Source organism: Oncorhynchus tshawytscha, linkage group LG12 (assembly GCF_018296145.1).
Source record: "Oncorhynchus tshawytscha isolate Ot180627B linkage group LG12, Otsh_v2.0, whole genome shotgun sequence".
NCBI classification, from domain to species: domain Eukaryota; kingdom Metazoa; phylum Chordata; class Actinopteri; order Salmoniformes; family Salmonidae; genus Oncorhynchus; species Oncorhynchus tshawytscha.
The window spans coordinates 65,219,208-65,241,940 of record NC_056440.1 but is presented as its reverse complement, the minus strand read 5'-3'; the positions used below and the strand labels follow the sequence as shown (position 1 = coordinate 65,241,940).

Sequence of the window (22,733 nt, the reverse complement as noted above, 5' to 3'; positions counted from 1 at the left end):
TGACGAGTTTGGAGGGTACTATGGTGTTAAATTCTGAGCTGTAGTCGATGAACAGCATTCTCGCATAGGTATTCCTCTTGTCCAGATGGGTTAGGGCAGTGTGCAGTGTGGTTTAGACCCCATAGCCAATATATACTTCCTCAATATAGTCAGAATTAATCTAAGATAACTCAACAAATCTGTCATTCATTTTGACATTTTTTCAGAGGAGATCTTATACGCGCAATTTTACATCTAACTTAGATGTTTGGGTGCAGATGCAGTATTTTTCTAATTGTGCCCGAACAGATGAAAAAACCCTCACTGAAGTCCAAAACGTACAAACGCCACAAAATGTCATCATAGTATATGCACAAACTCTTCCGAACTGTTTTGGCTGGGAAGCATACCAACACCTTTACGGTAACTCTCTTCAGCACTATCCTCATCCCTCCTCATCCACAGCTCTACAGAGCCTTGCCCCTTTCAGCTTGGCAGAATGGTGCATTACAAAGCTACACAGCACCCGCAATCAGTCACCAAAATGCTTTCATAACACACAGCCACAGACAGCATCACTCAGCAAGTGTGATTATTTTTCTTAGTTCTACTGAGAGGGTGGTGTTTTTTAATGGGCCCTCCTGAAGGGTTGGAACCCTGCCCAGATATTATTAAAGTGTGTTTTAAGTTATCCAAAATAAGCCAGGTTTTACTAGTTCTCTCTGATACCAACTATAAAGCAGGTTGGAACACCATATACCCCCTTGATCTGAGAGTATGCCATGATTAGGTGCTATCCCAGTTCTATTGAACCCTTCATTAAAGTGTCTGATTGTCTTTAGTCCCGTGCCAAATAGTTTCAGCTAGGATTCCTCAGTCTGACAAGCCACAGGACAGCGTAGAATGGCCTTATTGATCAAAGTAATGAAACAGATGTACAGTACAGTCTCTGAGTTCTGGGTAATTAACCATACTGTTGGTACAGTAGGAGAGACTCACATAAGTATTTCATTACTCTGGCTGTGTGGATGGAAGTGTATTTTGTGAAGGAGAAACGACCTTGTAAAAAACGTAGGCCAGAATTCAACTTACCCTCACTTCTTTTGTTTGAAGTCTCTTTACAGAATAGGAGATTTAAGGCGTAAAATGATTGACGGACATCTCCCACAGATAGTGGTACAGTATATGGCTCTCCTGTTGTGATTAATTGCAGCCCATCTGCCACAACTTGATAAATTACTTTACTTTCTTCACAAGGAGTGGATGACGTAACCGTTGAGTTAGGCTTTGGTGGTGGTTCACAGAGAATAATAACGTGATAGCATTCCTCACCCAGCTTCCAAATGCCTGCTGGAGCTACAATCTGTATAGGATATGAAGTCATCCCCAGTTTGTTACTGCATACAGCTGGCTATAATGCTAATGACACACACGTACTGTTGGTTTCTTCTACATATGTTTTTAATGAGGAACACAATGAAGGCCCATATGAATGTTTTTTAAATATGAAGCAGATACACTGAACAGAATGGTCATAGGACACATGTTACTGGGCTTAGTCTCTTTCCCTGATGATGCTGTTAAATGTAAGTGCTTTAGGCCTATTGAAGTGGCTTCTTGAGCCCGAGATCTGACAAGCTTATTTTAATAGTGTCAGAGTTGCTTTGTGCTCGTCTCATCCGAGAGGTCTGGAGAAGTGAGCTGAAGTGGGAAGAGGCCCAGTGAGAGAGGCGGTTAGTTTTCCAGGGCGGTGCCGCTGTCCAGTGCCAGATTCTATGGAAACTATTTGGACCGGCTATGTCCTGAAGGTGAGCTCCTGACCTGCACTTCAGCGCCAGTATACCTCAGCAAAATACAGACACTGTTTTCTATTGAGGATCTGATTTGTGTGTTCTCTGCATTTCTACATCACAATTACAAAGTAAGCCCTCTAATTATTAGGCACTCTAACTCCACATTATGACATATACAATTATTGCAGTAATAGCCTAATTAAATGAAATGGCAAATAGCCTGATAGTTTGTAGTCTCCGTTGTGCAAATGTAATTCTCCTTGAGCTATGTAATATGTTTGTAATGGTTTGGGCATTCATGAAATACCTTCAATCACAAGTGTTACATTTCATTTCCTTTTTCTTGTGTGAACTGTTATGCCTGTATCATGTTGGCACATACCTCATGTATGAAGCACATGGAAACATTTTCATTGTGTTGGTGTTTATTACACTGTTCAGTTCCCCCGTCTCCTGCCCTTTAGACTAAACTACAGTGAAGACACAAACTCTTTACTTCACAACCCACTGAATGCGGGTTAGCATTAAAGATGGATTTCCTACTGTATTTCCCCCCTCATTGTAGAGGAGCTCTCCTCTATAACAGGTTGTCTATGTAATGCTCGTAAATCTCAACCTAGATGGCCCATCATTGAACAGTGTGTCATCAACATTTCCATGCTTGGCATCCTCTCTTGACATCCCTTAATTATATGGTTTGATGCTGTGGAAAAGTGTGCTTCCACTGAGCAAATAATTCACTGTATGGAACCTTCTACGGTATGATTTGAAAGTTCAGAGACACACTGTGCCCTCATTGCCTGTTTCTCAGGCCTATTTCATGCTCAGACAGGAGTATTGCACCTTTTCTCCTCTTCTAATTCCCATGAAAACCCAGATGGCTGTCTGCGAGGGTTGCCAGTTCATGTTGTGGCTCTCCCGGTGGTCTCTCTCAGTTGATTGAGTACCTTGAGTCTGACGTTTTGTCCCAAAACAGCGTGAGCCACCACCATGCGCTGAGCCAAGCTAGTGAGGCATCACATCATGTCTGCAGGTGCACAGGCTCCGCTCGCTCGCTCACTCACACACACAGTCAGTTTGTTTTACTCCGGTGAAGCCAGAATAAGCATGTGTGTTAAGGAGCTCCACTCAGCCCAGTGTTGGGTGGTGTTCCTGTCAATCTAACCTGGCTGGCAGCATGAACACACTGGACACACTGGAGACCACCAGTCAATGCCTATGACCTTAGAGGACATACTATTCTCCGTAGAGTATAACAAGTAATTTGTACTCATTCAAAAACAGTACAGTTATGGAGGATAATGCTTGGTTCAGCAGTATCCTATAGTCTTGAGCTCTATAGATTGATCAGGATTCTAGGAGAAAATAATTACCAACTGCCTGATGTCCACTTTCCATTTTGATAAGCATGTTTGAGTTGGCCTCCAGTCTACATTCTGCATGATCTGAGTATGATAAACTGTGTACATGGCCAATAAACTTTAATTTCATTTTGATTTGATTGACAGCTAATAGGGCTCCAGGTGCAGTAAGTAATGAACGGGAGAGAAGTGAAAGGTGAGGTGGGGTGAGGTCACACTCCTGGTGAGGGGGTGAGGTCACAGGTGGGGGACAGACAGGAAGTAGCTGTGGTCTGACTCAGCAGAACTGCAGTGGGCCCTCAGGAAGCCCTCCCATCTGCGATAACACAGCATCGCATAGAAACAGGAAAAACAAACCGCTCATCTCTCATAGCACCATAGAGACAGACTAAAACAAAAGTAGTGCTTTGATAGTGATTATCTAGCTCATATCAGGTTTGATAATTCCCCACATTGTGGGATTGTGTAGTTAGGCACATCTGAATAAACTGAGCTGATGTTGTTCTGTGTTTGTGAATAAGGCATTGTTCCACATGTTTTTTTTCTTTTTCCTCTGTGGCGGTGATGCTTAACACACCTGGCACGTCTCGGTGACTGTCTTATTCTCCTGACAATGGTTAAAGAGCCCATTCACTTTAATCACTCCTCGTGATGAAAAGAACTGGGCCAGGCCTGTCCAGACACCTGGGTTTGACTAGTATACCTGATGAGTATTGAATACCTCAAACTCTTACCCCTAGGCTGCTAATGTTATGTTCTCCTTCGCCTCCTGATGACACCCTGGCAGCAGACTCACACACGTAGAATGAGAAAACAGAATGACTAAAGCTCAATCATATTTTTATTGCCGGGAGCAGCGGTACCATTTATGGTGTGATCTGGGCAGCTGCCACGTTTAGCTCTGTAAACAGCACCCTGGGACAGAGCGGGAGAGAGAGAAAGGGGCGGGAATAGAGGTGGGAGAGAAAGTGAAGGAGAGCGAGTGGGAGAACGAGAGAGAGAGAAGGATAGAGAGCTAGAGAAAAAGAGAGAGAGTATACCCCATTCAGCACAGAGCCACAGTATACAAACATGATAAGGCCCCTGAGGCTGGGGCTGAAACACGACCGTGTCACAATACTGATCGGAGTGACACATGGGAGTTCCTGTGGCCCTTCAGGCAGACACACAGGGTGACAGGAAGTGAGTCCTGCTGTTCAAATATACTGCTGGGGATTTAGAGGTCAGGTGTGTGGGTTGACTGGGCTGGGGAGGAAATAAGGTATGTGAAATGAAAAGGTCACAGTGGGCTGAGTTAGCTGAGCCTGGTCGAGAGAGGCTCTGATTGGTTATAAGGTTAAGGAAACAGGAAGCAGCCGAACTCGTTGGGCACAGCAGGGGCTACTGTCTGACTCAGGAGTGGTTGGACAGTGAGATGATTCCTCAGAAGAACTAACACCCCCAAAAAGTCCCTTCTCACCACACATTCTCAGAAGGATCCTTTAACCCAAAATAACTGACTTCATGCATATTTGAGTGAGGCAGATGCATGAATCATGTCTTTGATATGACTAGGCTGTAATAAGGATCTACTGTTGAGGTAATGACACATACTCTCCCAGCCCTGGGTCAGAGTAACACACAACATACTGTCACCATAAACATCTACCCTAGACACTCTGTCTGTTTACTTGGCAATATACAGTAAACACTCATCAACTCATCCCCTCATATTTCATCTGCTATTGAGTATGTCTACATGTTTAAACAATGATTCTATTTTCAGTAAGTATTATTTATTATGGTGATAAGGCACGTATACAGTATATGATCTCTTTGGCAGGCATATGGTTATGATGTGCACATGTATTGTAAGGGAGTGCGTAAACTGGGTAATCAACGGAGCAGTTTTATTCATAAAACCACCAGAAACCAGAACAACAAACAAATGGGTACAAAACCCGTCGCGCACCAGAGAAAACGTGCACATGCACTTACAATAAACAATTACGCACAAAGACATGGGGGGAACAGAGGGTTAAATACACAACATGTACTGAGGGAATTGAGACCAGGTGTGTGGGAAGACAAGACAAAACAAAAGGAAAATGAAAAGTGGATCGATGATGGCTAGAAGACCGGCGACACCGAGCGCCGAGCGCTGCCCTAACAAGGAGAGGAACCGACATCGTGACATGTATTGCATTTTGTGTGACAGAAATGTGACTGAAATACAATTTTGAGTCCTATTTATTTGCACTCATAATGATAATGGTGTCCCTCTGTCATTCTTGTCCCTGCAGTGCCTTATCATCGGGGGAGGCCCATGTGGCTTGCGGACGGCAATCGAGCTGGCTCTGCTGGGGGCCAAGGTGGTGGTGATTGAGAAGAGGGACACCTTCTCCAGGAACAACGTGCTGCACCTGTGGCCCTACACCATCCACGACCTCAAGGGCCTCGGGGCTAAGAAGTTCTATGGCAAATTCTGTGCTGGAGCCATAGACCACATCAGTAAGCACCTTTACATGTGGAGTAAACATCTCACCAGGAAACCTTTCCGCCCGTACAGCCATAACAGTTGTTATTAATAACAGCCAATTCCCATAGCCCGACATGTACTTACTTTTGCAACGTAATATTTTGCTTATCGATATTGTTGGATTCATGTTCTTAGCTTATGATTATGCTATTGTATCCTATTCCCCTCCAAAGCTATTTTTTGTCTGGTAGCCTTGATGCTGCCAATACCTTCCGTTGCATAATGTCAAGGTTGTGAGCCATGGAAGGTGAACCTTCCACCTGCTCTTAGCTACAGAGATACAAAATAGAGCTGCCAACTGCTGCTGTTAAAAGCAAATCTTTCTACAGCTGTCAAGTGTGTGTATAATGTGTAAATGCATGGATGCTTGTGCAGTGTGCATGTACTAGGTACTGTATTAGATAAGCCAGAAAATCCAGCTGAGTTTCTTGCATGGTTCTTAGACCCCCTGATTCTTGTCTTTGTTTGCCAGGTATTCGTCAGCTCCAGCTCATGCTGCTGAAGATCGCCCTGCTCGCAGCTGTGGAGTTCCACGTCAATGTGGAGTTTGTCAAGCTGCTGGAACCTCCAGAGAACCAGGAGAATGACGGTGAGTGACAGTCCACTTACAGGCCATCACTTGCAGTAGCTATATGTCCATTGAAATCCATCAACATTGGCCTAGTACCCATCAACCCATCTTCCCTGCTCCTTTCTGCTCACCCTTCCAGGTCTTTTGGATGTAGTTCAGGGTTCAGGCAAGGGCTAGGTTACAGCATTTGGGACCAGACTTTCAATATCAGACAGGCTAGTTGGGGTTGAAGGGCTTTATGCAATGCATTTGGAGAACATCAACAGTGCACCTTAACATGAGCTTTGCAACAGTCAGTAAGACTGTTACAGATGTAGGATTTTAATTTGATCCAATTTGCTACAGCAGGAAACTAATCCTGCAGCAACAGGAAATGGGAATTATTATGTGGATTATAATTAATGAAATTTTTTTTAGAGGTTGATACATTTTTCTTAAGGGAAAATTCAGTCTGAAATTTCGAAGTGGAAATTACAAACTTCAGAATCCTTTTGAAAAACCTCTACAAGTTGATAGAAGTATAACATTTCATGCATTGCAGGGAAGTTCTCCTGCAACAGGTTGATCAAATTAAGATCCCACATCTGTATGTGGCTGCCCAGAGGATCCCAACACAGTATATTCTCTCCCACACCATAGCATTCTGCTGCTTTACATCACTGTACCTTGAGCTACAGGGAGTTACTGCAGTCCATAACTAGTACCTGTTAGAGTAGTTCTGCCTCCCCCATTCAACAGTGAATCTCCTTGGCAACCAGCAGTAAACAACAGCACTGTTACAGCAGTGCATTGATCACCCTTTATTTGATATTTGCATTGCCATGGAAATCAAATGTTTAAAAGTCATAATCATTGCTTCACCATTCCTATTCAGCTGCTAATGGTTAGCAACCTCCCCAGATGCTAATGTTATTTTATGGCTGCTGCTGAGCAGAGCACACAGTAATATCAGTGAGCAGAGCAGACCTAGTGGCTTTGTTTAAGGAGCAGCAGAGCCAAATTACGGCTGTGGAAGTGAATTAAGAGCTGATTAGCCATTGTAATTACAACCGTGCCCCCTCGACCAAGTTCTTTTAACAGTACTAGCTGCTTCAAGATGTGAATGGTGTGTGGTGATGTGAGGCCGAGCTGAAAGGCTGGCTATCTGAAATACCTCTACACTTGACCCCCCTCCCTCCTACAGAGCTTTGTTGATTGGACTCCCGGACTGGAGGTCATTAGCTATCCCATGTGGCCTCCTCGACAGCGACGTCAACCAACGGATATAAACAAGAGTCTTTACTAAATTTGGATACAGAATGGTCCCCCTACTTTTGCTGTCACAGGGTGCTCGGTGTCCTTGACATGATGGAATGCATTTTTGACATGGTGATATTACACAGCGGATCGACAGCCAACCCAACGCTGCTGGGGTCTCACACTGCCTCTGTGGCTGACATTATTCACCACATTTGATCCACTACGTGCTAAAACGCTGTACCATATTGAATTATATACTGTAGCTAGCTAGCGCTCTGGTATCAATTACACAGTACAAGTGAGACGGACATTAATCAACATCTTATATAATTACAGCACGGTATAGTCTGCTGAGCTAAATGACACAATGTGTGTGGCCTCTGTGTCAGCCTCTTGGTTGAGAGCTGTCAGGATTAGCAAACCCTTTTCCCCACTGGTGTTGATAGGCATCATAAATATTGTTCCCCAGAAATAACAGGCCGAAAGAGCAACCAAGTAAATGTTTTGTCTGTTTCTCTAGCCCACGTCCTCTCATTCTCTCTATCTGGGTTGAACTCTACCCGCTTGTATACTGATAAGTGTGTTTGTTTGAGGTGTGTGTCCCTGTGAACTGTACTGACCTTCTCTCCCTCCTCTCCTCCCTTCCCGCTCTCCCTCCTCTCCTCCCTTCCCGCTCTCCCTCCTCTCCTCTGTCTGTGTTTCAGGGCCTGGCTGGAGAGCTGAGATCAGGCCTGCCGATCACCCTGTGGCTAATATTGACTTTGACGTGGTGGTGGGGGCTGATGGGAGGAGAAATACCCTGGAAGGTGAGAACTCTGGAGGGATGGGAGGGTGATGGGTTGTATCCATGCAGAGTATATCTACATACCATTAATGATCTGATCCCAGACACAGGATATGGTGATATGGTACTGTATATGATATCATGTGATGACATCCGTGGAATGGCTCTCTCTGAGATGCTCAATATGTTTACTAAACACTACTTGCTCCAAAGCTAAATTTAGCTCCAAGTTAAAAATGCAGTTGGATATTATCTGAAGCGCCTTCAAACACAATTTCTATATTGAAAAGTATGTTTATGTAGCTTTGTTGACAGTGGCTTGTTTCAAATAATATCCAGGACACCTTTCTCATATCATTATTTTGTCTGGATAACAGCCTAACAACTGTAACTAAGAAACATACAATTGTTGTTAGCTGCGTATTTTGGCTACAAAAAGCATCAATTTAAAAAGGCATAGTCTTATCCACGAAAATTAGGAAGCCATAAAATGTAACTCTGTAAAACGATACCCTTTGTGATGTCATTAATCTCTCCTTCAAAGGGCAAGGTTACACATGAAAACACCATCTCTCTGTACCTTAATAAAAAAGATCTTGGGCCCTGTGTGTGTCGTCATCTGGATGCTGTTCAACAGTTGATGCATGCATGTTGGACTCTCCCTCACAGATGCCTGTCATCCCCTCACCAATCCACATCAGATGCTTATTCCTAAAAAGGGCATTTTCTGTCTCCAAACAATGAGGCGTTTAGGTCATCGTCGGATGACGAAAAGCCTGGGGAAAACTTTCTTTTTAGAAGTCCTTCTACTTTTGAACTGCCATGCAAGCCCTGTCTGAGAGGAGGGTTAAATATACCGCAATCTGTTCTGTACCCAGTTAATCGTCTGAGAGGAACACAGCTGCATTGGAAAGAGTGAGGTGAGGAGGGGAAATGTCCCAGTGAAATAGCAGTGACCGTAATGGAACATTTCTGGCTCATATTAAAATGCTACCTCCTCCTAGAAAAGCATCTCTCAGAAGCACATTAGTAGGAGGAAGAGAGGCCGAACACATTAGAACATTCATCCTCCTTTCTTTCCTGAGTCACAAGTAATGAGGATGTATCTTCTTTCACTGAAAGGCTTTGGTGCAGAACCCTCCTCTTCCCCAGGACAGTTATAAGCATACTAACATGTGACCTGTGGGAGATACAGCCTGCAGTGACATACAGTATCTCGGGTATTGGCTGTGGTTGGTTGACTTTTCCAGGCTTTAAGGAGCTTTGGTGGAGCTTTGACACCACAAAGAGACGTTTAAAAATGATATCACCATATTCTCTTTCACAAAGGCAAGGTTTTGCATGTCATTTAAAAAGTCAGGCAGCTTTTTATGAAACCATAACTGTGAGAATAGCAGCAACAGGAACCAAAGTGAATAGCAGTCTGGCATTAAAAGTCTGAGCCCATGCTTCAGTCTATTTTAAGGCTTGTCTGCAGTTATGTTTTGCCTTGGAATGGGCACAGAAAGTTCATGTTAAATGAGCCTCTAAAATGTCTCCATTAACAAAAAAAACTTTTCAGCATCAGTGAGAGGATGGCAATAAACTCTTTAATGCAAGAAGCAATTCCCCAATGTTTCTATCTGAAGAGGAACTGATTCTGTTCTATTGTGGTTGATATCCTAAATAGCAGAAGTGTATGCAATCGCAGCCAATAATAATATATATTTTAAAATCTCACGTGAAAAAAACGAGACTGCACCTTCTCTTACAGTAATCCAGTTCATGTAAGGAGTGGCTGCACTCTACTCCACCTGAAGTTGTGAAAGTTATTCAACCTGGAAAACACATTTATTAGATCAGAACATTTTAGTACTGACCCAACTCTCCCGCCGAGGCTTTCGCTCCCCTGGTATAAACAGTATCACCTCGGTAACAAGATCTCTGATCCTAAAATAACTGGCCTGTGATTACAGCTCAGTGCTAGATTTCCTCTGGATCAGTATGACTCTGCAGGCCTGGCCAGAGAATAGTAACATCCCATCCCTGTCTCTCTTTCTCTCTCACTCTCTCTCTCTCTTTCCCTCTTTCTCTCTCCCCCTCTTTCTCTCACTCTCAGGGTTCAAGAGGAAGGAGTTCCGTGGTAAGCTGGCTATCGCCATCACGGCCAACTTTGTCAACGGGAACACCACGGCCGAGGCCAAGGTGGAGGAGATCAGCGGTGTGGCCTTCATCTTTAACCAGAAGTTCTTCCTGGACCTCAAAGAGGAGACAGGTGGGCCTGAGATCCCCCACAGCCAATGAGTCAGCCAGAGGAGCAGACTTCCCTCAGAATACACTTAAATCCACACATTGTCGAACATCAGCAATCTTCAACCCTGTCATTATCATGGGGTGTTTTAACCTTCCTGTCTGTGTCTGTCATTTGTTGCAGGTATTGACCTGGAGAACATTGTGTACTACAAGGACAACACACACTACTTTGTCATGACAGCAAAGAAGCAGAGCCTACTGGACAAGGGGGTCATCATTCATGTGAGCAAACATTGTTTAGATCAGGGATCATCAACTAGATTCAGACGCGGGACGATTTTTCTTGCTGTCTGAGAGTGTTGTATTCAGATGTGTGTGAGAGAGAGGAAGAGAAAGACAGAGAGAGAGGCGGAGAGAGAAGGAGAGGTGAGGAGTTAATAGAGGAGGGTGCTGGGTCGGAGGAATCTCATCCTTGGTGGTCTGCCAGCTGAACAGCCTATGAGCCGGGCGGGCACCACAATGACATCCATGAAAGCTAAGTGTTATAAACATCCCTGAAGGAGCATATATTTCACTGGCTTATGACTCCCTCTCAGCGCTCACTCTCACTTCAATTGCCAGGGTTCTGCATGAGTCATCCCATGAATTCATTCATAAAGACAATGTGGGACTTTGAGACTGGCGTCCCAGTACAATTTAAAAAGCATCCATCTTTAATGGTCCTCTAATATACAAGGTGAATAACTGTTGTTACACCTGGGGTATGTTGGATCTCATTTAACCTCTTTGACCTTTTGGTCATGGTCTCTCATAAACACAATTCCCCTGACTTTGTCTCGTAGGACTACATAGACACAGAGATGCTGCTGAGCAGTACGAATGTGAACCAGGAAGCTCTGCTGGGTTACGCCCGCGAAGCTGCTGACTTTGGTACCAACTACCAGCTTCCCACGCTGGACTTTGCCATAAATGCCTGTGGCCAGCCGGACGTGGCCATGTTTGACTTCACCAGCATGTATGCTTCGGAGAACGCAGCGCTAGTCAGAGAATGCTTCGGACGCCAGCTACTGGTGGCACTGGTTGGGGACAGCTTGTTAGAGGTGAGGAGGCTGTGACAACAGTGTTTAATCATGCTTTAAAATGGTTGGATGATAAAAACTACATGTGCATGTTCAGCAAAATGTACTGTTATGTGTCTGTGTGTGCAGCCGTTCTGGCCCATGGGTACAGGGTGTGCGAGAGGCTTCCTGGCTGCTTTTGACTCAGCCTGGATGGTGAAAAGGTGGGCTGAGGGCATGACCCCTCTGGAGGTGCTAGCTGAGAGGTCAGTGGTCAGCATACATACTGTACACACACACACACACACACACACACACACACTAAATATATGCATTTCTCCAGGGAGAGTCTTTACAGAATTCTGCCGCAGACAACCACGGAAAACATTGCCAAAAACTTTGAGCAGTACACCATTGACCCTGGGACTCGGTATCCCAACCTCATCTCCACCTGTGTCAGGCAAAACCAGGTACGAAAGACATTCTCAAGGATCACATTGTTTACTGCAGTATTCACTTTTTCCTGTCACCAATAACAGATTCACCCTTAACATTAACACAATAAGGATGGACTGTGCTTGTCTTCTTATCTCTTATCTCTTCTTCTGCCTAAATCTCAGCTGTGTCTCTTTGTTATTTCTTCCAGGTGCGTCACCTGTACATCAATGGAGAGCTGCCAGTGAAGTCGTGCTCTCTGGAACGTAATGGTACAATACGTCGCCCTGTGAACCTGGCCAGACGAGGTGAGCCACACACGATACAGGAGAGGCCAGGGAGACTGGAGTTGGGAGGATTTAGTACAGTGTGTCTAGTATGGACTTACAGTTGAAGTCGGAAGTTTACCTTAGCCAAATACATAGCCAAGTACCTTAGCCAAATACCTTAGCCAAATACATTTAAATTCAGTTTTTCACAATTCTTGAGATTTAATCCGAGTACAAATTCCCTGTCTTAGGTCACTTAGGATCACCACCTAATTTTAAGAATGTGAAATGTCAGAATAATAGTAGAGAGAGTGATTTATTTCAGCTTTTATTTCTTTCATAACATTCCCAGTGGTTCAGAAGTTCACATACACCCAATTAGTATTTGGTAGCATTGCCTTTAAAGTGTTTAACTTGGGTCAAACGTTTTGGGTAGCCTTCCACAAGCTTCCCACAATAAGTTTGGTGAATTTTGGCCCATTCCTCCTGACAGAGCTGGTGTAACTGAATCAGGTTTGTAGAATCCTTGCTCGCACACGCTTTTTCAGTTCTGCCCACAAATTTTCTATGGGATTGAGGTCAGGGCTTTGTGATGGCCACTCCAATACCTTGACTTTGTTGTCCTTAAGCCATTTTTCCACGACTTTGGAAGTATGCTTGGGGTTATTGTCCATTTGGAAGACCCATTTGCGACCAAGCTTTAACTTCCTGACTGATGTCTTGAGATGTTTCTTCAATATATACACATAACTTTCCATCCTCATGCTGCCATCTATTTTGTCAAGTGCACCAGTCCCTCCTGCATCAAAGCACCCCCACAACATGATGCTGCCACCACCATCCTTCACGGTTGGGATGGTGTTCTTTGGCTTGCAAGCTTCCCCCTTTTTCCTCCAAACATAACAATAGTGGCCAAACAGTTGTATTTTTGTTTCATCAGACCAGAGAACATTTTTCCTTAAAGTATGATCTTTTTCCCCATGTGCAGTTGCAAACCGTAGTCTGGCTTTTTATGGTGGTTTTGGAGCAGTGGCTTTTTCCTTGCTGAGCGGCCTTTCAGGTTATGTCGATATAGAACTAATTTCACTGTGGGTATAGATACTTTTGTACCTGTTTCCTCCAGCATCTTCACAAGGTCCTTTGCTGCTGTTCTGGGATTGATTTGCACTTTTCGCACCAAAGTACGTTCATCTCTAGGAGACAGAACCCTTCCTGAGTGGTTTGACGGCTGTGTGGTCCCATGGTGTTTATACTTGCGTACTATTGTTTGTACAGATGAACGTGGTACCTTCAGGCATTTGGAAATTGCTCCCAAGGATGAACCAGACTTGTGGAGGTCTCCAATTTATTTTCTGAGGTCTTGGCTGATTTCTTTTGATTTTCCCATGATGTCAAGCAAAGAGGCACTGAGTTTGAAGGTAGGCCCTGAAATACATCCACAGGTACACCTCCAATTGTCTCAAATTATGTCAATTGGCCTATCAGAAGCTTAAACCATGACATCATTTTCTGAAATTTTCCAAGCTGTTTAAAGACACAGTCAACTTAGTGTATGTAAACTTCTGACCCACTGGAATTGTGATACAGTGAATTCTAAGTGAAATAATCTGTCTGTAAACAATTATTAAAGCTCTGACGAAGGCCGTGTGGCCAATACGTAAGCTTATTAAATATCGGTGATACTATCAAGAGCAGTGTGCGGTTTCCTTTTTCCTTCACCTTGTTCAATTGTTGCCATGCACCTGCAAATTAGATTGCTCAGATGTGCGAGTGCCTTTTGAATTTTGTAAACAATTGTTGGAAAAAATACTTGTGTGATGAACAAAGTAGATGTCCTAACCGACTTGCCAAAACTATAATTTGTTAACAAGAAATATGTGGAGTGGTTGAAAAACGAGTTTTAATGACTCCAACCTAAGTGTATGTAAACTTCCAACTTCAACTGTACCTCTGATCCAGTGCATGACTCCAACCTACAGAACATGCTGTGATGTCTATTCAACTGGTTCAAGTAACTCATTTGAAAAGGATGACGGATGAGTCCCTTCGGTTTCATGGGCTAAAATATCTGCAGCACTCATCCATTCAGTGGCTATTTTCCCAAAGTTAGGAGAAGATAAGCCATTCCATTCTAGTTCTAGTGCGTTCTCTAACCATTCCCTGTGCTCTGGGAGTGTTCTGAGACAGAGGCCCACAGAAGTCTTTAAGGTGAGGCAGACCTTTTCTCTCTAACACGAGTGTCAGACTGAGGACCGCATTAATCTCTGCTTAGGAAATAAGTCACCTTCTGAGGTTTGTTTTTCAATGATCCATGGTGAGAGCAGAGTTTTGGTGAAGTGGGAGCCACTTGACTGTGGACAGGGTCATATAGGGTACAACCCCCACCCCCCTACATTGATACTTTTTTTGGAGGCCGAAGCTGTGGTTCTGTGTATTGTGAAAAGGAAAAACATGGTACACTAGTAGTTAAATGCATCAATGATATCTTCAGGATGTTCTCAGATACCAGACCTAACAAAGTCTAGCTGGTTACGTTTCAAGATATTTTTGGCCCCATGGCTCATGTTAAACATTAATACTGGAAAGTTTCTAGCAGTTATTCAAGGAGAACTGACCTCATTATAAACTGATGGGATTTTTGTCTTCATTTTGTCTCCATCATCATTTTTGTCTCCATGTATACTGTATCTCTTTAAGCACACCCTGGCCTCTACATAATGCGCTAAACATCATGTTACACAACCATTGGTCCTATTACACAATGACAGACAGGTTCAACACGTCCTAACAGAGTCATATGCAGACTTCAGCCCCTATTCTAACTTACCTCTTATCAGTCTTACCTCTCATTAACTTCACCTGCTGTCACTGTCCCACATCTATGATCTCACTTCCTGTTAGCTCTGTGGTTGTGTTGCCAGGTGAGTGGGTGGGTGGCTATTAGCTGGGTTGTGTTTAGTATTTTACTTATTTGGATCCCCATTAGCTTTCGCAGAAGCATCAGCTACTCTTCCTGGTGTCCACAAAAACACAACACATGACAAGTGACAAAACACTGATACACTGGTAGACGAGGACAAACATCTATGTTCTTCTTATTGGACCAGCTTAGGTAGTGCCTCCCTCTTTCATGCCATTTTCTCCCTACTGGACACCTTGTTCCTGTCTGTGTGTGTAGAGTCGGAGATCAGGCCGGGCAGGCTGCTGACGTGGTGTCAGAAACAGACCGAGGGCTACAGGAACGTGAACGTGACAGACCTGACCACCTCGTGGCAGAGCGGCCTGGCTCTCTGTGCCCTCATCCACCGGTTCAGATCCCACCTCATGTACGTACTGCAACACACAACTAGCCTGTAAACTACCACAGTAAGACTGGCCTCATGTACTTTACAGTAACTGTAAATGAGCTCAGCACTCACTCTTTTCTCCTCATAAACCATGTGTGAGACTTCTTCTTGTCACACCCTGGCATGTAGCACTTCGTCATTGTAAGTCGATAGACTGGCTCCTCATAAAATGTCTCTATTGTGTAATGGGGAATTTCCTCATTAGGCTAACATTTACATCAAGACACCAGTAATAGCAAAACATCTTACACCCACGCTGTAATATTATCTCCTTCTGTGAGTGTCTAATGTAAAGTATACCAGGCATCTAAGTATGTCAATGTATGTCCTGGTGTACTCTCTACACACAAGCCCCTATCCCTCCCTCACAGCCCGTCTTTGTGTGAGAGTAAATGTAAGTGGTGGGTGCGAATGAAATTTGACCTTCATCGAAGAGCCTTTTTCCTGATGGCTGTTCTCTCACTCTCTCTGTTACTGATAGGTGTGACGAAAAAGATCACACAGAAGACACAACCGCTTTTAGAGAAACCCTATAGTATGTGAAAGGGAGTTTGGATAGCATAACTATGTATTACATGTTACACTCAGTATCTAGGGCAGTTTGTTATTTCTGACATCATCTTTGTGGTGAAGTGAGGGCTACACTGCTCGACTAGAACTGTTTCATAACTTCTATGTTGACGCCAGCTTAGTCTTATGAAGCCTTCACCTAGTTACCCACACAACATTACAACAACATCGCGTGAAATCATTTCAATCGGTTTCCCTCAGAGAGTTTGATTCGCTGAATGAGGAGGATTCGGCTAACAACCTCCAGCTGGCATGTGACCTGGCTGAGCGGGAGTTTGGCATCCGGCCCTTCGCCACTGGAAAGGAGATGGCTGCTGATCAGGAACCAGACAAGACTGGAATGGTCACCTACCTCTCCAAGTTCTACGAGCTGTTCCGCGGCACCCCCCTGCCCGTCTCAGGTACGCCTCACACCCCTCACCCCATCCCCCCGCAGACAGATCTCACTCCCGCACACACCCACACAGATATGCACTCATACACACACACACACACACACACACACACACACACACACACACACACACACACACACACACACACACACACACACACACACACACACACACACAAAATATCCCATAGTTTTCTATGTAGTCTGATTGAAGTAGCAGCCCTTTATATCATTAGGCCTTTTTTTAAAGTCTCCTTCCCATGTCAGTGTTATTTTTAAATGCAGCAGAAGCGTTTGGCTCTGAACACTTGCTGAGCAGACAGAGTGGAGAGGCATGTAGTCCTACTGCTCTGCACTGGCACCCCCATAGATACATCCACTCACACACATTCATGCTACACCACATCACAACGGATGCCACCAGATTCTTGCTATTATTGCTAAATGCTGCACAATTTAAATTCTAGCCCCCCAATCCCCCCTTCCCCATAACGCGTGTAAATATTGAACTATAAATTGTGCCTTCCTGTGTTCTACTTATTCTATTCTACTGAGCCATTTACTTGATGTTCGTATTGTCATTTTTTATTCTTTCTTATTGTTGTTGCATTGTCCAGAAGGAACCTGCAGTAAGCATTTCGTTGAACAGTGTATGCCGTGTGTATCCTGATCATACTACTAATAAACAACCTGAAACTTGATGCTTGAACACCTCGTCACTGTCACTGGCCCTTCCACTGTGTCCACTGTATTAAAAGCCCAGCCTCTCAATGTATTGTTTTCACCAGGGACATTTTTTTTTTTTTTACATATCAAGCTGTCTCTGTCTTTAATCTATTTCATCCCTTTTTTCTGGGCTGACCCCTGCTCTCTTTCAGATAAGTTATGTCTTTCTAGAGAGCTGGTGTAAAAGAGGGTATGAGATTTCATCTGGCTTCCTTTTAAAGGAGGTCTGCGTTGCACAACCCTATCAGTCATGTTGTCTTGCATGAGAGGAATGCACATCTGCCCAGCACAGTACAGGCTACCTTACAGATATTGTATGGGTCTAGGATGCCTGGAGAGAAAACACTACACCTTACTCCAGATAGTTTCTGGTCTGAGATGCCTAAGGTGAAGAGAGCATATTATTGCCACAGGGACATCAGTTGTACTAGTTTCTAAGAGGTCACATGATATGCCTCTATCCACAGCAAAGCTGGTTGCCCACGGAATGATGATGTGCTATTTAGCAATAATTGTGTACATGCTAATGATCTGTAGTGAAGTGTTTTCAGTATTGGTTTCCACGAAAAAGCCCTTTGTTTATTAGGTGGCATTTCTCATAAAAGCAGATGGTCTTGCCCCGTCCGGTTCTTTCCGACACAGTAATATTAGGTTTCTTTAGATGTAATGTAAAAACACATTGGCCATTGCTTTTATTTGGCATTCATGGCTGAGCTCTGTGGAAAATATCATACCTTTCAATGTACTCGTGTTTCATTGCAGATTCTAGAGGGGCCGACGAAAACAGTGAAGACTATCCTTCCAAGGCAGTCAGAAGTATGAACAAAGTTCTGGTACCAAGAAAAAGGGTACCGAAGGTAATCACACTCCTCTCTCCAGGTGCCTGTCTTCATTGATAACGACTGCAACTTGAGAGCCTCTCAGCCTCCCTGTGTTATCATTTCAAAAGTAATTTAATTTGAATAAGTGGACTGTATTGGGGCCTTCCACAAGATAAATGTATAAAGACAGATCATTCTTCTAGAGTTTTTTTGAGATGGGCTCTATTTTAATAGTTCACTTTCATGTTGAATATTTGTACCTTTGAGTGAAGTCTGAAATATTTAGTCATATACTATGGCTTGGTTGTTTTCTTTCAGGATGAGAAGAAGCTAGAAGATACTGACCCAACGTACAAAAGGAGACGAAAAGTCTGCAGTTATTTGGAAGAGGTAGTTATTACCATCAAACTACAATTTCGTAAGGACATTCTAAGTGCACGAGTCAAATACGGCAAAATACAATTTATTTTGGCCCTGATAACTCAAGTCACTATTTCTCATGACAGGCAACCAACTTCTCCAGTCAGAGTGCGTCCTGTGTGGGTGAGGAGAGGGGGGTTAAGGAGAACAAGGTCCGCTCCATGGCCAGCCAGCTCCTGTCCAAGTTTGAGGAGAGCAACCCCAGCTTCACCCTCCGGAGACAGGTCAGAACCACCAAGATATGTCCCCCATTCCCCATCATCAGGACACTGTCAGTGTACAGTACTATAGTATGGTATAGTACCTGGTATGTTTGTTCTCAGATGCCTCATACCACAGTGTGCTATAGGACAGAGGTGATCATTTGTGTTCCAAGGGAAAGAGCCAGGCTTGGTTATGTACTGTTCGCTTTCTGATTAAGAGTTGGTTATAAAGTCTTGGGGCTCCCGGGTGGCGCAGAGTTCTAAGGCGCTTAGTGCTAGAGGCATCACTACAGACACCCTGGTTCGATTCCAGGCTGTATCACAACCGGCCGTGAATGGGAGTCCCATTGGGTGGTGCACAATTGGCCCAGCGTCGTCCGGGTTTGGCCGGTGTAGGCTGTCATTGTAAATAAGAATTTGTTCTTAACTGTTTGGTGAGATACTTATCTTGCAATTCACTTTCCCTCTTCTTCCTTTTCTGTCTTTCTACTAACCTTTTTCCTTGGCTTTGTTTCTGGCTGACAAACCCCATCAGTCTCAGTGTGATTGGGATTCTGGGAGGACCCCTCGGCTACGCTCCATAGACATGACTGAGACCCCACGCTTCACCAACCTCAGGCAGCAGACCCCACCCAACCCTCCCCCAAGACACAGGTAGAGGACTGGAGCAGGCCTGGTCAACATACTGTAATACACACACATAGCCACGCTAATTCCCTCTGCAGAACACACACTGTCACTCAGTTTTGGTATACACTCACTCACAAACCAGTCATCACCTACCTAGAGTGAGAGTGTTAAATGCTCCCTGTGGGTTGGAAATGAAAAATACCCCCAGTGAAGTAGATTCACATGATAAAGGAAAGCATGGGGCATAAATCTCCCTTCTATTCTTGCCAGCTGTTAAACTACTGGAGCCTGTTTGCTGCATTTGTTTTTTCATCAAGCTCACCCTGAGTTGACAGAAAGCCATAGAACTGCAGCTCACATGTGCTGTGTGTTTCCAGTTTCAGTCTGCAACCTGTGCCAAATATGCAGCTAAGTGCATCGCTCGGCTACCACCCCAGCCTCCTCCCAAACCCATGCTCTCGCCCCAGCTCCAAGCCCAGCTTCAGTCTCAGCACCAGCCCCAACCCCAGTTCCAACCCAAGCTCCAACCCCCACCCAGCCCAAATCACACCCTCAGGAAGGTCAGACAGGCTGATCAGACACATACTCAGACACAACCCCAGACACTTCCTCAAAAGCCAGAGAGCATAGAGTACCCTGGCTACTCTTCCTCCTGCCACTCAGCGGTCCTAGCCATGTCTAGAATGCTCCAACGCCTTCAAGAGGTGGAGGAAAAGATCACCAAGGTGACCTATTCCCCTCTCCTTTCCTCTATTCCCCTTTCCTTTCCTTTCCTTTCCTTTCCTTTCCTTTCCTTTCCTTTCCTTTCCTTTCCTTTCCTTTCCTTTCCTTTCCTTTCCTTTCCTTTCCTTTCCTTTCCTTTCCTTTCCTTTCCTCTTTCCTTTCCTTTCCCTTTCTCCTCTCCTCTCCTCTCCTCTCCTCTCCTCTCCTCTCCTCTCCTCTCCTCTCCTCTCCTCTCCTCTCCTCTCCTCTCCTCTCCTCTCCTTTCCATCTGTCCATTTCTCTTTGTCTGCTCTGTCTTTTTCTATTGTTATTGCCTCCTACTGTGTGATCATATAAGATATCCTTTTTAGGAAAAGGCTTGGATATGAATGTTGAGATAATCATCCTGATTATACATTTAGCATTGTATAGCACATAGTCAGCTGGTGAAGTCAACACCGAATCATCCACACTGACCATAATAGCAAGAGCAGACCCATAGCCCTGACAGAGACAAAGAGTTACAGAGGCTGCTGACTGGCAAGTTTAGCCAGTGGGCTGCCCTTGTGGCCTTGTTCTGTGCCAGTCCTGTGTCTGTCTGTCTGTCTGTCTGTCTGTCTGTCTGTCTGTCTGTCTGTCTGTCTGTCTGTCTGTCTGTCTGTCTGTCTGTCTGTCTGTCTGTCTGTCTGTCTGTCTGTCTGTCTGTCTGTCTGTCTGTCTGTCTGTCTGTCTGTCTGTCTGTCTGTCTGTCTGTCTGTCTGTCTGTCTGTCTGTCTGTCTGTCTGTCTGTCTGTCTGTCTGTCTGTCTGTCTGTCTGTCTGTCTGTCTGTCTGTCTGTCTGTCTGTCTGTCTGTATCTCTGTCTGTATCTCTGTCTGTCTGTATCTCTGTCTGTCTGTATCTCTGTCTGCTGTTCCAGGAGCACATGTATAAGAGTGGAGTCATCTCTGCTGGTGTGTCAAATTAGTGTTGTAAAAACTGCCACTCTACTCCACACAGCAACACTATTGTTCTCCACCACCCAGTAAACAATGTGCCATCTAGCTCCTTCAGTGGGAAAGTAGGACCAAAGTCCACTTATCTTGCTTGATCATTACCTTTGACATTTTAGTAATTCGGCAGACGCTCTTATCCAGAGCGATTTGCAATAGTGAGTGCATACATTTCATACTTTTATTTGTCCGTACATTATAACTCTGATTTGGGAGTTAATAATTACTATTCAGACACATTCATCAGACAGGGCATATGTGGTACTGTGTTACGGGTGCAGCTTTTTCCTGCTGATGCCTGTTCTTTGTCTCTGTGTCTCATGGTATGTGTCCTGCAGAAGAAAGCTCAGACCCAGAATGCTAGAGCGTTTCACAATAAAAGTATCAAGGAGAAAGCTGTCCACCTGAGAGTACTGTTCTCTGAGGATGTGGCCTCTACGTCCCAGGTGACTATCTGACCCCTGAACTCTGACCACTCACCTCTCCCGTCCCTCAGTGTGTTTGTTGTGTTGCACGCTCTGTGTTGTTTGGCATCACTGCTGCTGCACAGAGTTCAATAAACCCTCCCTATGTTGAAATTCAACATCCATCATCTCCAGAAGCATGACTTTTATGGCAATGTTTTCATTAGCTGCTCAGAGCCTGTAGCAACAGAACACAGCTAGCGCAGGTGATTTTAGGTTATTGTAGGACACAGTGTTCTGTTATACAGATGTCGGAACTTAATTTGAGCCAATTCGTTAAAACAGGAAAATAATCTTGCAGCAACGGGAAATTTGAATTATTATGTGACTTATAATTAATGGACATTTTTTGTAGGTGTTGTTTTTGTAGGTATCATTGTATGTCATGCTAAAACATTTGTGATCATTCAACATTTATCATTTTCCATTAGGGCAAAGAAAGTCAGACATTTTAAACTGGAAATTACAAACCTTAGAAATCTTTTTAAACCTTGAATACGCTACAAGTTTGCATTTCCTGCTGTGCAGGAAAATTGTCAGCAACAAAATAGTGATCAAATTAAGATCCCACATCTGAAATTTAAATCACCTTCACTGTCAGTCAATAAATTACTGTTTACGCCAAGGGTTTCAACAAGTTTTTTTTTAAACAATGTAACGCCCTGTGAAAACACATCAGGCAACTCGTTGTTCAAGCAGGAATCATTCCATTAAATAGTTTCTTCTTGTTCCATTACGTGATTTTATATTCCCACTGAGACAGACCTGCAGAAGAGAGCTCAGGCTGAAAACTAGGTAGCCTCCTCTCTCAGCTCTGTCTGTGATGATATGTATGAACAACACTGGTAATTGACTTACTCGGTGTGCTCAGCACTGTTGAAAGGTAGCACAGGGTTCTCTGTGCCTCACTGGAAGAGGCTGCAGCTTTATTACTCACAGGATAATCATCAAGCAAGGTGTTTAGTGCTAGAGTAGTCATCATACTGCAATTTCCATTACAGGAAAAGGTATTTCCATGGTATTTTATCATCAAAAAAGATACTGCTCACCTTCTTTAAATGAATTTCCATCTCAGTGGAAAAAAGGGTAAGCTGTTGTGTTGAGGCTCAGCAGGTTGGGGTTTAGTTAATACTATGATTTGATAGTGCCACGGAATACCTTTGCTTAAAGCCTATCCCCCTGTGCACGCCAGTTCTCATTGTAACTTCTATCAAATTACTAACACT

At 44.1% G+C, this 22,733-nt stretch overlaps 1 protein-coding gene across 17 annotated transcripts in view; it reads left to right on the top strand.

Annotated features, from left to right (window-relative positions):
- Nucleotides 1–22,733, top strand: part of mical2a (microtubule associated monooxygenase, calponin and LIM domain containing 2a) — a 47,474-nt gene that overhangs the window by 18,900 nt on the left and 5,841 nt on the right. For 9 of the 17 annotated variants that reach the window (XR_002955529.2, XR_006084726.1, XM_024440186.2 and 6 more), the window contains exons 3-17: nt 5,416–5,623; nt 6,124–6,240; nt 8,166–8,267; nt 10,344–10,499; nt 10,659–10,759; nt 11,320–11,577; nt 11,686–11,801; nt 11,879–12,005; nt 12,182–12,278; nt 15,418–15,565; nt 16,358–16,557; nt 18,039–18,133; nt 18,416–18,487; nt 18,604–18,741; nt 21,382–21,489. Coding sequence is in view for 14 of the 17 variants with exons in the window: in XM_024440186.2 (XP_024295954.2) it covers nt 5,416–5,623; nt 6,124–6,240; nt 8,166–8,267; nt 10,344–10,499; nt 10,659–10,759; nt 11,320–11,577; nt 11,686–11,801; nt 11,879–12,005; nt 12,182–12,278; nt 15,418–15,565; nt 16,358–16,557; nt 18,039–18,133; nt 18,416–18,487; nt 18,604–18,741; nt 21,382–21,489 (2,043 nt within the window). In the remaining 3 variants the exon portion in view is untranslated. Of the gene's footprint in view, nt 1–1,669; nt 1,788–5,415; nt 5,624–6,123; nt 6,241–8,165; nt 8,268–10,343; nt 10,500–10,658; nt 10,760–11,319; nt 11,578–11,685; nt 11,802–11,878; nt 12,006–12,181; nt 12,279–15,417; nt 15,566–16,357; nt 16,558–18,038; nt 18,134–18,415; nt 18,488–18,603; nt 18,742–19,255; nt 19,375–19,727; nt 20,076–21,381; nt 21,490–22,733 lie in introns of those variants that run through there. The other 8 variants (XM_024440195.2, XM_024440193.2, XM_024440194.2 and 5 more) reach the window with 5 other exon arrangements.